We start from the raw sequence: 16,241 nt of genomic DNA on the forward strand, positions 1-16,241 counted from the left end.
ACACTAACCAAAAACCATAAAAACTAAATTACCAAATACAAATAGATAAGAATAATAAACACAGACAAATTATATAGGAACATGCTGATACATATAAATGCATTTGAGAGGAAAGTAATTCCTTGTTTCCTGGGTGATTTGAGAGTGTTAGGGGTGCCCGGTCCTCCTGACTTGATCCACTGTATTACGGGGAAGCAGATTAAGATCAAAGGGCCGCGGTCAATCCGTGTTCAATAGGACGAGGAGCGATATGAGCGGTGACAAGTCCCGAGGTTCAGCCGCTCCGTCCGCCTGAGCTGTGATGCGTCAACCCGGTGAATCACGCGCAGCACCGGGGAGGAGGATACCGACACAAGGAGAGACAGGGATGGGAAGGAGGGGAGGAAAAGGGGTAAAAAAAGAAGGAGGAGGTAGCTACAAAAAGGCTCCGCCGTCATTCAGTCTGTCACATAGACCACACACACCCAGCCAGCGGAGCGTCAATATTCAACCTCCATCATTTCTAATCGATACTTTCATTTATAGGATTACATCGACATCACCTGCATTTTCATCATTTTTTGTCCAGAGAGAGGAGAGTGATTTATGAAAAGTTTTTAGGGGCGAAGTTTTCCACAAGAGGATATTATTATCGGTTTATTTCAGCCTTTAAATTCACCAGTGGATACACTTGTGGGAGCAAAGTGAACGGAATTCCGGAATTGGGAGAAAATGAAAATATTTTGCGGAGGTAAGTAGCCAAACATCATATTTAACTTTTGAAAAACAAACATAAAGACGTAGCCGGACCTATGGACTATACTTTCATGGTCATCTTTCCTTCTCGAATTATAATCTCTTATTGGGAGTTGATTCAGTTGCAATTGTCTTGTCGTTCATAATTGGAAGCATTCTCTTTCAAATCCAATTAGTATTGAAAAATGTGAACCTTTTGGTCAAGCCGTGCTGTTTTTGCAAAAATTGCAATAGATATGATTCTTTCTTGTGGTTTAATTTTGTAGGGTAATCTTTGTAATTTAATTACACATTTAAAAAAAGTTCTGGAAAGAAAGAACTTAAAACGTATACGTTAACAACCAAAATTATTTGTTAACGTGGTTGTAAATCATGTCTTTAAGATGTATGATGAAGAAACAGTGGGTTTTGTTGCTCATTGACAAGCCTCAAACGTTTTTAAAGAAATAATAGACAACAAACTATTACACATCAAGCAGACTTGTCTAACACAAAGGCAAACTTTGTAATCGTTTAAGAGATTTAAAAATATATATATTTTCAAATAATGTCAATGCAGAGGACTGTTGGGTTACCAGACCCCAACAGAGAGTGAGTTTAAAGTGTGTTTGTGTGTGTGTGTGTGTGTGTGTGTGTGTGTGTGTGTGTGCGTGCGTGTGCGTGTGTGTGTGTGTGTGTGTGTAAAAGAAAAGGGGGGCTCTCTTTTTCACAGTAAAAAATGGCAGGGTTGAGGGGGTCAGAGACAGCTAAAGCCCCTGTCTAGTTAGCTGTCACCGATATGAGAAAGTACATGATTCACGTTAGTCAGGGTGTGAGGGCTTACACACACACACACACACACACACACACACACACACACACACACACACACACACACACACACACACACACACACACACACACACACACACACACACACACACACACACACACACACACACACACACACACACACACACACACACACACACACACACACACACACACACACACACACACACACACACACACACACACACACACACACACACACACACACACACACACACATTGTTCCCCCTAAGACTGGTGCGGCTGCTGCTCCTTGTCTATAAAAAGAAGGAAAAGAAGGCGACAGAAAGATGGCTGTGTGATGAAATGATGCGCTGAACCAAAGATCCCCAGTAATTCCTCTCTCTCTTCCTCTTCCTCTATCCACTCCTGCCACCCTCTCACCCTCACCCTCATTATCCCCTCTAGGTGGTCACGCCGTGAGTTCAAATTTGCTGACGGTTCGCCGGGGGGTTCACACACATGTGACCACCTAGACAGAAGAGAAGAGGAGAGCTGAGTGCAGAAAAAACTGTTGCTCCATCTGATACTCAGAGCAAATCAATACAAAGAAACCTCACACACACACACACACACACACACACACACACACACACACACACACACACACACACACACACACACACACACACACACACACACACACACACACACACACACACACACACACACACACACACACACACACACACACACACACACACACACACACACACACACACACACACACACACACACACACACACACACACACACACACACACACACACACACACAAAGTCAAGGCTTATTATTGCTGGGAGGGTTGAATTAGTGTCAGTGTGTTTCAGATAAAAGCGTCAGTGTGTGTTGGACCAGTGAGCTTAAACACACCCAGCAATAGGAAAAAACAAAGGAAGAGAAGAGAGAGGGAGAGACGGGGAAGTGGAGAAGAGAGGAGAAAGTGAACCTTTCACATCTTTTGATTCGCTCAGCCCCATCCTCAATTCTTCACGGTATATATATGGATGTCAAGAGGATTTGTGGAGGAGTTGGGGGGAGGTTGTGTCTGTTGGGGAGTAAAGAGAGAGCCTGATAAAAGTAAATAAGAGAGAAAGAGAGAGGAACTGGCGGTAGAGGGGTTAATGCGGTGCAGATTCCCGATTGACAGAAGTTAGCAGCACCCAGAGGGGAAGAGAGAGAGGAGAGTAGGGGGGAATGATATAAAATGAGACGGTCACGCTTTGAACAGTTACACATGCTGTTTACATTTTTCTCAAATTAACATGGCCCCTCGCTTCAGAAAACTCTCTCTCGCTCTTTCTCCTTTCCCTCTCCCTCCTTCATTTCTAATCCTCTCTTCCTCCTTCACCTCTGTCTCTATCCTTCAAGACCCTCAAATATTTGTTCTCACTCTCCAGATTAAGATCCATAATACCATAATAGACAAGAAGCGTAGATACTACTGTTGAAAGTCCCTCAGTTAAAATTTTACTTTAGAAAAAGTATATTGAATCATCAGTTAAAACATATTAAAACATTCAAAGTAACTTATCATGCAAGAAAAATTGCGCCTGTACATGTTGATTAAATTACTGGATTATTTTCACTTCACACAGTTTTTTATGTTGTGGCAAGTCAGCTTGTTTTTTAATTTGTATATATTCTTGGTGTAAATGGATCTATTCTAATATATTTTTCTTATGCAATGTGACAAGCTTTCAATAATAGAGTGAACAGTAAAATGCTTACTGCTTAAATGTGGTTGAAGTAAAAAGCAGATCATCATAATAATGACAAGAATGATTAGAAGATAACTTCATTAATTTAAGGGGAAACAGCTCACAGCAGACAGTTTATAGAAGACACACTGCCACATGGTACCATTATATAATGTAGCCACTGAATTAAAAGTAAATATTATGATGGAATCAAATAATTTAAAAAAGTGAGCCGCCTAAATAAAATCAACATTAAAAAAGGTGATACATATTAATTAATTAAAGCAATCAAAAGGTTGTAATTGACTACATACTACACTACAGTGGTCTAAAATTGACAAATCACTTGTTTTGTATAGAGGAACAAATCGGCAAATACTCAAATGTCTTAACCGTTAATCCATTATCTGAAATACCATTCCTTTTCTCTCGATTTGTTATAATTGAGTAATCATTTTAGATATATTGTATGTTATATCTCAGAGATGTCAGCGCTGTAACTAATTACATCACGTTGTTACTTTTCCCTTCTGCTTCCTTACTTTCTAGTAGTGGCGGAATATAGACTTTATTTAATTAGCACGTTTTTTTTATTTATTTTGAGGTTATTTAAGAGGAAACCATGAGGTGGAGATGATTAGGAGTGGGGTTACATTAAAACCTGGAGGTCTGAAAAAGGGGAAGGAGGGAGTGAAGGAGATGGAGCCAATTAGTGAAAGGAAGAGAGGGGAGCGGTAATTAGGGAGAGAAAGGAAGGAGAGTTTGAAATGAAGGTTTGATGTTTCACAAAGATTTAGAGAGCGGGGCTCAGATGAAGCGACAACAAAATTGAAACCAAACATGGCAACAAAAGAAGCTCAAAGCAACTGTAATCCCCATATTAAATCTTTTTTTTTTTAAGGCCATGGATTGACTTATAAGGTGAAAAGAGAGGGAGTTTACGACTAGGAATAGTTTTAAAGAGTTTCTGGGTATAAACAACAATTTTATTGGGTTTTTCAAGTTGTTTTCTTTTGCCTTTGTTTTTGGGTCATTGATGTTTTTTGGCAAACCCCAATCTGTGTCCGTGCCAAAGGGGACCAATTTGGTATTCAGCATGAAAAAGCTCCAGAGGAAGGATTCTCATGGGACAAGAGATGGGAAAAGTTTATTTTTTATTTTTGTATGTGTGCATGTTTATATGTATTTATTCAGAATAATGTCTGTGTGTACACACATCTCCAGTGCACAATCTGGATGTGTATGTGTGTGTTGAGTTAGTAAAGGAATGCACGTTTGATCCAGTACAGACTGCACATAAATCTGGTCTTTAACTGTACACAGACACACAACACCGACCCTGACCCCTGAAAGTCAGACCCCCCTCACCCAACGTGCATCTCCGTCCATCGTCCATCGACCTGATGACGTGTGCATAGTTGTTGCCCCTGGCATGCCGCACAAGTGTGAGTCTTTTTTGTCAACAAAGCCACAATAAGCCTCCAGCTCCATCTCTGACAGGTTGGCTGCATCACCAAAAACACATGGAAGATTAGTCAGAAGATGGGTGCACATTTGTAATACAAATGTGACTTAATGTAGTTACATAAATGTTAATAGGAAACTAAAAGTAGCCAACTCAATGAAACGGCTAAGTTACAATAAGTAACACACATTTTTGATACAAATATCTGAAACTGCTTCCCACAGTTTTCTTATTAAACCAAACATTTAGAGGTGTCGTCAGGTGTCGGTGCCACACTTGGTGGGTTCAGTCGCTGAAGAAGACCGGCATTTCAAATTCGTAAGTGAACCTTGACCTTTTGGTGGATTCACACAGTGTTGGTAGAATCATAAGCTCAGTAAAACACACTGAAAACCCTGAAGTGCCATTATTTAATCAGCCTGAGCTACTTAAGGTTTTTCATCACAATAACCTCAAAATGGACTCATAGTATGAACTGAATTGAGACTGTTAAAATCCAGAATGGTAATCAAATTTCATCAAGTCTGGATAGAAAAAAAACACATGAATCAGATTAAATCAGATTTAGGTGTTTTTGATCAAATACATCTTTTGATGCTCCTAAACACATCATCAGTGATGTAACCAGGGGTCATCGGGTGTTTCGGGTCTTTCAACATCATACCATGACTGGCGACCCAGCCATGGTTGATCAGACCATGACTTGTTGAGCCCATTGAAATGTAACATATAGAAATGTGTTTACAGACTCTAAAATTGAATTTGAATGTATTTTTAAACCACTCACAGCATGACAAATTACATGCACGTAGCATGCATCCTGGCTAGATACACTAGTCTCCTCTATGCCTAATGTTGTCAAATAAAAAAATAAAAGTGGGAGGATGTTGCCTGCAGCATGTTGTTCCTTTTCTTATAAACCCACCCTGGATTATGTTTCAACATTTTCTTCCAAAATTCGGCTTGATTCATTTTAAATATTGTCAAAGTCTTATAATATGTTTACCCAAAATATGGCATTAAAATATAATGTAGTCATTCAAATCAATATTGCACTGGAACAAAACTTGTATAAATAAACATCTGATTTGGAGCAGTTTCAAACATCTTTTCTGTTTAAGACCTCTTTCAAGTGGTTGGAGCAATGAAGGAGCAAGTTTTTCCTGGACCAGACCGGAGAGATTAACTCGCACATGGTTTTCCCACAATACCATATTCAGTTGAAGTGCTTGTTCAAAACCTCAAGTGGTGGTGCATGTTGGGAAAAATGAAATATTAGTCCTTGGGTGGATGTAGCGCTACACCCACAAACACTGGTTTACCAAAACACCGTCTGGAGTGCAAATGCCAAGTGTGTTAAGACGCTCTTTGTGCCCCTGAACACAACCTTGCGGCCTCAAATTCAACTCTGCACCCTGACCCTGTGCTTATTTTTATTTCCGACCTATATTATGAGCTCAGAGGTCTGGCGCCCGATGAACCTCGCGTTGAGCTCTGCACTCCACATGGCAGCCAGACTCCTGAGTGCCACATCTGACTTTACACCAGTGAACACACCATAGATAAAAATATGATCTGTTGTGAATAATGGAGCTCCCCTGTGTGTGCATATGTGTAACCTTAATACGTGCTTTAATATGTAGAAATGCACACACACATGCGTGCACAGGGGCAGGTCATGGCCGGCCGTTGCAGGGAACCCCTGTGTTGCTGTAATGCAATCCTCCCACAGAGAATGTTCTGGTTGCAACCCTGCCCTGCGGCGTGTGCTTCCACTGCCAGGTACGCAGTCCCGAGCCTGCAGGGTTTCCCTTGAAGTTGAGCTATACGCCGACTTTGGTGTATAGTTGCTCAATGTAATATTATATAACAACAACACGACTCTGGGTCTGAGTTATCTCAGTTTACGTGTAGAAGAGAGCGGCTGTGCGGAGGAAGCTTTTAGATGTGTCAGCGCTCAATCAAAACAACAAGAGGCTCTTGTCTGGCAATCATCTTCGAGCATATGGAGTGCAGACAAAAGAAAAACGGTTTGAAACCGTCAGAGTTTTGCCATGGAGACTTTTCTTCCTCCGTCTCAAGCTCATTTTTTCTTAATACCTGTTTATTCCTTCTGAATACAACCCTTTTTACAAGCTGTGTGTCCTTTTCCTTCAGGGTTGTTTACTCAGCAATGTCATGTTGATTTCGTAGTGTTTTGATGCTAATGGAGGATGTACGGTGGGAGGTGCCCGTGGCTTGATGAGCTCCAAATGTTCACGCGTCGCTGAGAGATGCTTATTGCTTCTGACAGGTGATGAGGCTTTAGCGGTTGATGAGATCGAAAGGCTTGGCTGACGGGGGTTATTCTAGTTGACTGATTTCAAGGTGTGTGTGGGAGCAAGTGGGAGTTGCCTGGACCCAACTACAGTGCTTTAGAAAATGGGAAGAAGCTTTGATGTAGCCGACAACGAGGGTCAACCGTGGAAGAGTTACCAGAAAAGGTGGAATCTGGGTGATACAAATCTGCTGAAATATATTCCTTCTAAAAAATCTAAAACCTGTTAAATAGCAATAACTAACTCTTAACTTGATGAATCCACAACAAGTAGAGCTTAAAGTATTTTTATTTTTTGTATTGTTTTTATACTTTATACAAAGCTTATTTGTATAGGAATGTCACTGGTGTTACGTGTTATCAGGAAGAAGAGTAACACCAGTGACAATTTGGAGAAAACACTACCATTTTAACAAAATGGCTGCAATGTGTCAGACCAAATGTGGCTTCCGTCAATATCAAAATCGTTTAACTCTTCAATACAATACATTTTCCCATTCAAATGTTCACCCCTAGGGCTATGCAATGAGTAACACTAATGACAGACTTGAAAGACGCACGTAATATTTGAAGATAAAATGACACCTTTAACAAACAAAGTAAGAAGTATCTGACTTTCCTTATGGCTTTGTACACTGCACTGCCTCAAATGATCTCTTGCTACAGGAGGCACTTCAGAGACAGTACATTATTTCAAAATAAAAGCGTTTTGTGTAGCAGTAACACCAATGACGTAATTTTGGGTGACTGACATTTATTTGATATTATTAATAATAATTTGCGTTTTTTTTTTTACCATTTCAGTGTTATATTTAATGCTTGTAATGTTATGTAAATATAAATTAGATTTATTTATTGAAAAAAAAATCTTTTAAATTAAAACTATAGGCTCCACTTCCATGTATGAAGTGACAAGGCAGTTCCTTGAACTTGGCATTTTAAATAAATTGCAATTAACGTATAAAACCATTTTTTATTTAGTACCATTGCAAAGACAATCTCTATTTATTCAACATATATAATGCATGTGAGTATTAGGTCAACGTCATGTATTTTGGTGTCTGCAAAAGTAAGTGACAGCACTTCCACCTTTTCTGTAGAATGACCTTTTCCCTTTCAAATAAGCAGTTGTTTGTTAGGTTGTTTTCTATCACTCTGATGACAAGCAGTTTTAATCCAGTTTACATTTCAAACAGTTTCCCAATCTGTCACTCAGTCTGTCTCTAAAACTCAAGCTAATTCATTTGAACAACTTTTTCGGCAAGCCGGAGCTTGTGAGGCTAGTTTAAAAAGACATTTTGATTTACAACTGCAATTTGTAAGGAGTATATGATAACATCGTTAGGTTTCTACCCAACCCTTGTTGGGGAGTGCATACCAATACGTAAGTGGTTGAGTCAGAGGAAAAAAGGTGTTGACTGTTTTAGGTCAGAACTTGTTTTCTTAAAACCACAGAAAACATGTGAGGGTAATGTTTTGTAGTGTTTAAACCATCCTGTGGGGCCTGTCATGATGGATAGATGAAAGAAAAAAGCAACAGAAGGGGAGAAGGAGAGCTAATCGGGGTTAATTGGCTGCTGTTATTTTGACCCGAGGCAGAAAAGAGATAAGAGTGTTGAGAGAAGGAGGAAAAGTGGGAAAGAGAAAGGTATGCTGGGAAAGCAAGGCAAGTTTAAGTGCAGTGTGATTAGTTTTAAGAGGAAAAAGGGATAACATTGTTGGAGCAATGCGATGCCGAGGTGAGTCAGAGAAAGACAGATAGAAAGTTGACACATTGTGCAATACATAATTCACTCCTGCTAAACAGCAGCATGCTTTGCCCATAATTGCAAGCATGAATCACTGCCTACCGTCTGTGTGTCAAGAGGATGAGAGAGGATGGAAAAGTATGACGGAGAGCAGAGACAACAAAAGAAATATGTGCCGCACTCGGGCGAAGTGCTGTAGATTTGTCTGGAGAGGCTTTGAAAGCATAAGCGTGCAGAGACAGCAAGCATGGGACAAAGAGAAGTGGACGTACATGAAGTTCCTTAATGTTGAAAACCACCTTTCAGCTCCAATTTTCTCTGTTTGAAACCAGAGACAGGGGCACTAAAAGGTTCTCATTGTGACACCCCCCCTCTCTCTCTCTCACAAACACACACACACACACACACACACACACACACACACACACACACACACACACACACACACACACACACACACACACACACACACACACACACACACACACACACACACACACACACACACACACACACACACACACACACACACACACACACACACACACACACACACACACACACACACTACAAAATGATTGTATACACTCACAGCGATGTGAATTTTATCCACATATATAATTAAGACTACAAACATTCTCACAAACACTCACACAGTAACATAAAACACCTACACAAACACGCTGAAACCTAAACAAGAAGTCCACAGCAAACATACAACTGATACAAACACATTAATGTTTGTGATTGTAAAGAAAGCCACATGTCTTTGTTTGTGGGATGTCGGTTGGGAATGAACGTGTGTGTGTGTGTGTGTGTGTGCGTGCGTGCGTATGTGTGTGTGTTAAAGCGGCTGGTGCATTGAACATAGGAGCCATTTGTCTGCCTGTCTGAAGCTATTAAGAGAGGTTTTATTTGAAGCCAGAATAAACCTCCGACAGCCAGAAACCTCTAAAATTAGATTGGAAACGGAAAAAGCTTTATTGGCAGTGTCAGATGACTCTGACCTGGCAATATGTAAACAGACAAGGCCATCGCCATAGAGACAAAGAAATAAACCAGAATATTGTAAAAATAAATACTATAAACAGTGTAAAGGTGCAGCGACTGGAAACTGTAGCTGTGATTTCAGTCTGTTGAGCTCTCACATCATCGGATTCATTAAAAACCAAGCATCCAAGTTAAATAATCACAAAATGTCTGAGACAATAATGTCGGAGATTGATTTCACCTCATTGTTATGATTACAAATACCTCGGCGCGGTGTGTTAATTATCACTTGGACACCCATGATGTGTGTCCCTAAAGAAATACCTCAAACTGTCGGTGTGAACTAACTTTATAATGTCTCCACAGTCCATCAACACCAGCTTGTCCTGCTATTGGCTGCTGCCATGGCGACGGCCCTTGATTCTTCACACAACCTGGCCAATGAGAGGAGTTCGATTGAAAGCACCTACGAGCTGACCAAGTACCTGGAGTACCAGCTCAAAGAAATCAAAGACATATATGTGAGTCTTTTTATGTGATTCTGTTTCGGTATGATATCTCACAGCAAACACACGTTATCATAAAAACTATAAACAGCAATATGTTTAAGAATAACTATCACTGTGGCAACGTAAAAACAATTTGACAATTTGAAAGGTCCTTCGTGGTCAACCGACAGAGAGTTATCCCCTAAATCGGCATCTTCTGTCGAATTTATAGAGCTTACGAGTTCTGTCAACTTGACTCTCAGCGCTCTCATAGTATCGTTTTTGACTGCAGCAGGAAGTTGTTTTTTGAGAAGAAGCTATAAGAACTGACTATACTAAGCTGAGAGACAGATTACAATAGAAGAAGGAAGCGCTGCAGGGCAGGTAATAATACAACAGGATCGAGAAACCTTTTTAAAGTGCTGACAAATCAAGGCACTCTCCAGCTAAAATGATATTAAACATGTATTCTTCGTGAAGACCTAGTTTTGAAAGTGGATATGTGTTCCCCAGTTAATTTCAATTTAGAGAACATTATTTGTATAGTCAGACACTAACTGGGGAACACAGAGCAGCATTTAGCATCCAAAGAGATCATCCCCTCAGAGGTGGGTAGAAAGCAAGAAAAGAGTGAATTTGTAACCGAGCCAAACCAATTTGTAAGAAGAATCAAAGCCAAACAGTGATTTTTGTTATGATAATAATTCAAGTTGACCTCCTGGTTCAAATTTCACACTTTTTACTCGACTTTGTGCACATACATTTTCCCTGTCTGTTGAAAGAGTATCAATGAAACAGCACTCATTTAACCTCCAAATAAAATGAAGTATCCTGACCTTTGGCTTGTTCACAGCCTTATCCATGTTATGTTACGTGGTTTGTTATACGCCACTGTAGCACTGAAGCTGTATAAAGTGTTGTACAAAGTGTCACATTCATCTGTTAAAACTTCTCTTCCTTCTTCTGATATTTGGTGTATCTCGTCCAGCTGACCTACCTAGGCCCTCCATTCAACGAGAAGGACTTCTCCCCCCCCCGTCCCAACAGCACCGCTCTGACCCTGCCCAGCGCAGCCACCCGCCTGGAGCTGTGGCACGGCCTGGAGAACCAGGCCCGGCTGGCCCAGAACCAGAGGGCTTACTCTGTGCTGCTGTCAGCCGTCAGGGAGCTGGCCCGCTCCACCCTCTGCCCCTCCCTCAAGACCTCCCTGCTGCACTTTTGCACCGGCCTGGATGGTCTGCTGGGCTCCATATCCGCACTGATGACCACCCTCGGTTACGCACTACCTCCTTCATCTGCAAACATGGATAGTAACGCTGGAGAGCTGGGGCTCCCTCAGAGGGGGGGCTCCCGACCTGCTCCACTGATGAGCCAGAGCCTCTACAGGGCCAGAGTCGGGACCAGGACAGAGTCTAGTCATGGTAACAACCAGAGAAGAAGCGGGACAAGAGCGGTGACAGCAGAGAGGGAGGATGGCGTCACCGTAGACCTGGTGGGGAAAAGGAGAAGCAAAGAGGGGAGGAGAGCAGAGACGACCGCCGCTGGAGGAAGAAGTGGTGGATCAAGGGAGAGGGGAAGAGGAGGAAGAGGAAGAGGAAGGAGAGGGAGGAGGGAAGAGCCGGAGAACGGGAAAAGGATCGACAGTGAGGAAGTGGACGAGGTGGAGCGGGACGGAGGTGAGGAGAGATGGGGGACGAGAAGGTTGCTGAGTGTCAATGAGGATGGAGAGGACTGGAAGTCTGAACCCAGGGGGGAAGAGTCGCCTGGCACAGAAAACACAGACCATCAATACAGCTACAACATGAACTCTCCTCACATGGACACACTCAGGAAGGAGGATGGCTTTATTGTAGAGAGAAGCAGAGGAGCAACGGCGGAGGAGGAGAAGCAAACAAACATGGAGGCTATCTCGTACTCCTCCACTATCCATCATCAGCGTCGGCCTCTTCGCTCTCTCCTCTCCCCCTCCCTCCAACCTCCCCTGTCCACCCTCTCCTTGCTCTACCAGTTCGGAGCGGGTGAGGAGCACACCCTCCTCTCCCAGCCTGTCCCTCTCTCATTACAAAGGGGCACCTCCCTCCTCTCGCCTCCTCTGACCCCGCTCCTTTCCTCCACCTCCTCCGCCTCCGCTTCCCTCTTGTCGGTGCGACCAACGATGAACGACTTTGCCAGGAAGGTGGAGGGGTTTTGGATATTGAGAGAGCTGCAGAGTTGGTTGTGGCGGTCGGCGAAGGACTTTAACCGCCTCAAGAAGAGACTCAGAGGCTGAGACAATGAGACACAGAAGTGCAGTACATTAAGAAATCTGTTGTTTGCCCAACATCTGAGTGGATCCACATCGAGAGCTTTAAAGGACTACTCCAATGACCATTTGTAATTAATAACTTACCCCGTGGTACCTTAAATACTTGAAGAAAACCTAGTTCTTCTTGCATGCCTTTATGCTGGAAGCAGAATCTAAAAAAAATGGAAAACTCTTGATGAATTGAATTAAACCGGGACTGTGTTTAACAACAGCACAACTATATCAAACCATTCATTTACAAACTCTCACAAAACTCATACAGTTTAATCACATTTTCTTGTATCCAACTAAAACTGGAAATGTATTCAGCACAAGTTCTCTGAGACTTTGACACCATTTTTGGATTCTATGTTCAGTGTAGAGGCATGCACACGGGATAAGTAACTGACATTCAAAAAATCATTTTGAGGCTGAAGCGTTCCTTTAACAGGCAAAAGCACATAAACACATTCATGGTTAACACATTCATTCATACTGTACTGGAATAAGTCAATGAAGCACTATTTGGCAGGTCTCCAGAGGCGCTAATGGAATATAACACACACAAAGCCAACACATTACCAGCACTGTCACCCGCTTGATGTACAACAGCTCATTGAGCGAGACACACTGAGACTGAGCTGAGTTACCGGACAGAAACAGCTCAACAGAAATACCACTGTAGGTGGATACACACACACACACACACACACACACACACACACACACACACACACACACACACACACACACACACACACACACACACACACACACACACACACACACACACACACACACACACACACACACACACACACACACACACACACACACACACACACACACACACACACACACACACACACACACACACACACACACACACACACACAGATACACCGGGTGACGGGCAGAGAGACAAATAGTGCATTGAGGGAAACCGGATTGGGTGACCACCAGATGTATGAATCAGCAAACATTCATTTTCTCGAAAGGAAGAACTTTTCTGAGTGGGTAAAAGACAAAGGGAGAGGAGGAAATGACCAGAGCGATGAAGAGGAGGAGACAAATGGGCAAGACAAAGAGAGGAAGACGGGATGAGACGTGAGTCAGGCAGGGGATGAGCTCTGGAAAAAGCTGACTGAGGAGTATTGCTGAGTAATCTGATGTCAGCTGGTCAGTTACAGTAACTGTACAACAGCAATACACACACACACACACACACACACACACACACACACACACACACACACACACACACACACACACACACACACACACACACACACACACACACACACACACACACACACACACACACACACACACACACACACACACACACACACACACACACACACGCACTTACTTTTGTATTTTGTGCCTTAACAAACCATTCACTTTTATGCTGCTTCTGATTAAGTGCTCACTTATTTGTACACTTTTTTATTGAATTCAGTCCATAGCAACACATATTTAATACAGTCTTAAAGTCTTATAGAATAGATTACATTTCACTAAGAAAATAACACTTGCTGTGTTCAGTGTATAAGGAAATAGTTTGACATACATTGGGAAATACACTCATTTGCTTTATTTCTGAGAACAGATAGAGATCACTCTCTTAAAACGAAGAGCCAGGAGAACGTTAGCTTAGCTTAGCCCAAAGGCTGGAAACAGAGGGAAACTGCTAGCTCAGATCATTCCAAAGGAGGCTGAATCCACCTACCGGCACCTCTAAAGATAATTATTTACCACATAATGTCAACGAAATGTAAAGCACACAAAAGTCATGTAAAATTAACGTCGGCCACATACAACCATGACACTTTTGAATATGTGGTCATTTACACTTGCGGTGGGCAGGTGGCATGAGATGTCCTAAACAAAATGTATTTTTTGCATTTATGTTTGTGTACGGAATATATATAAATTATAATTATTATTAAAGTGGTATTGATCTTATTTTCTGATTCTCAGAAATAAAGCAAAAGTGTCAAACTTGTCCTCCACAAGTAAATCCACACTCTAAATACCAAGCATTAGATAGATGTGTATTTTTTGTTCCTTTTTAAAATATGAAACCGGATACTTTTTCCGTTGGCTAATTACAACTTGTTCAATTTGTTTTTCAGAAACAATATATTGTTCTGTCTTTACAATGTGCCTTAGATGATGTGGCTAAAGGTTATATCTTTATAATATTTATTGAAAAAGATGTTTATTTATTTTTCTCCACTGTGAATATACTGTATTGTAACTGAAGAGAGAATAAATATAGCTTTTGTACAGAGCGCAGTGTTATTGGTCATTGGGGAGCCCATTGGGAGGAGGGAAAAAAAAGAAATACTTATGGGATTTTTGTTTGCAATGGTTTCAGTTTTATGGGGATGGTTTCGGGTGATTGGCACAAGGGGAGAGGAGTTTGGGGTTGGGGCGGAAAACAAAGGCCAGCTCACATTCGTGACAAAAAAATAGAGCGAGAGAGGCGGGGTATGAGAGTTTTTATTTGTCTGCCCTGGTGAAAATTTACGATCTCTCATTTTTCCTTTTATCTCTGTCTTCCCACCTCCCACTGCATCAACCCTCCTCCTACTTAGCTTTCTTTTCTCATCACGCTATCTCACGAAGATCCTCTTCCCCCAAAAAACATCCCTCTGACCTGTGACAGTGAGGGACATACATGAAACAAGCACAGGTACAAACACAGCCCATCATAATCCCCCCGACCACCGGCTCTCTTGTTGTGTCTTCACTCTTTGTCACCACCTTTCACTCTTATAATTTGTACTCTTGTGTCATACTCTTTGTTGTGCTTCTTTACCCGTTATCATTTTTCATTCTTTTTTTATTTTGGTTTTATTGCTCCCGAATACACTTTTTTCCCACATACTCTGCAGCTCCCTGGCTCCCCTTCTTGCCCCAGGCCAGATATTAAAGGATCAATGAGAATATCTCCTCCATTACCTCCGACACCTGCACACAACGACACACACCCGCCATGAAACACACACACACACACACACACACACACACACACACACACACACACACACACACACACACACACACACACACACACACACACACACACACACACACACACACACACACACACACACACACACACACACACACACACACACACACACACACACACACACACACACACACACACACACACACACACACACACACACACACATGTGGACCATATGCTGACAAACAAGTGCACCCCTTAAAACACAGCATGAGCTGAGCAGGATGTGACCTTTATGGGATGTCGATGTAGTCAACACTGACACATCACACATCACACATCACACACACTCTCACTAAGTGGGGGAAAGGGTTAACGCTGACACACATACACAAGATGCTGTATGTTTTTTACATTCAGTAAGCAAAGACTGAGGGTCCGCGAGTAGTCAACAAAGGAAGCTTTGTATGGTCTGTGTGTGTTTGTGATGTGTGTGTGTGTGTATATTGTTTGCCCGAGTGTGGGCTCGCAAGTGCAGCACGTGTGTGAATCATTATCTCTATGTGTCAGAAGTTTGTTGGAATTAGGCTCGTCATGCGTAACAGCCATCACTCAGCGTCTCTCTCTGTCTCTCTCTCTTCCAGCGAAGCAGAGACAAATTGCTGTAACTAATACGTAACAGGATTGCTGAGCCCTGTTT

General features: G+C 42.0%; 1 protein-coding gene across 3 annotated transcripts; it reads left to right on the forward strand.

Annotated features, from left to right (window-relative positions):
* Positions 1-461: 461 nt before the first annotated feature.
* Positions 462-13,251, forward strand: clcf1 (cardiotrophin-like cytokine factor 1). 3 transcript variants are annotated; one of them, XM_034093337.1, is made up of 3 exons: positions 462-730; positions 10,153-10,307; positions 11,263-13,251. In XM_034093337.1, exons 1-3 carry the CDS (start codon positions 712-714, stop codon positions 12,541-12,543), a joined length of 1,455 nt encoding a protein of 484 aa, XP_033949228.1. In that variant the 5' UTR covers positions 462-711; the 3' UTR covers positions 12,544-13,251. The 3 variants fall into 3 exon arrangements, with proteins under 3 accessions (XP_033949228.1, XP_033949227.1, XP_033949229.1); XM_034093336.1 differs by lacking the exon at positions 462-730 and adding an exon at positions 6,956-7,024; XM_034093338.1 differs by lacking the exon at positions 462-730 and adding an exon at positions 7,121-7,214.
* Positions 13,252-16,241: the final 2,990 nt, after the last annotated feature.

Source organism: Pseudochaenichthys georgianus, chromosome 10 (assembly GCF_902827115.2).
Source record: "Pseudochaenichthys georgianus chromosome 10, fPseGeo1.2, whole genome shotgun sequence".
Taxonomy (NCBI): Eukaryota; Metazoa; Chordata; class Actinopteri; order Perciformes; family Channichthyidae; genus Pseudochaenichthys; species Pseudochaenichthys georgianus.

Excerpts from the sequence above, each read along its gene's own strand:
- clcf1 (XM_034093336.1), top strand. The coding sequence starts at position 6,973 with ATGAGCTCCAAATGTTCACGCGTCGCTGAGAGATGCTTATTGCTTCTG. Across the intron at positions 7,025-10,152 it reads ATGCTTATTGCTTCTGACAG|TCCATCAACACCAGCTTGTC; the intron begins GTGATGAGGCTT and ends ATGTCTCCACAG. Across the intron at positions 10,308-11,262 it reads AAGAAATCAAAGACATATAT|CTGACCTACCTAGGCCCTCC; the intron begins GTGAGTCTTTTT and ends TATCTCGTCCAG.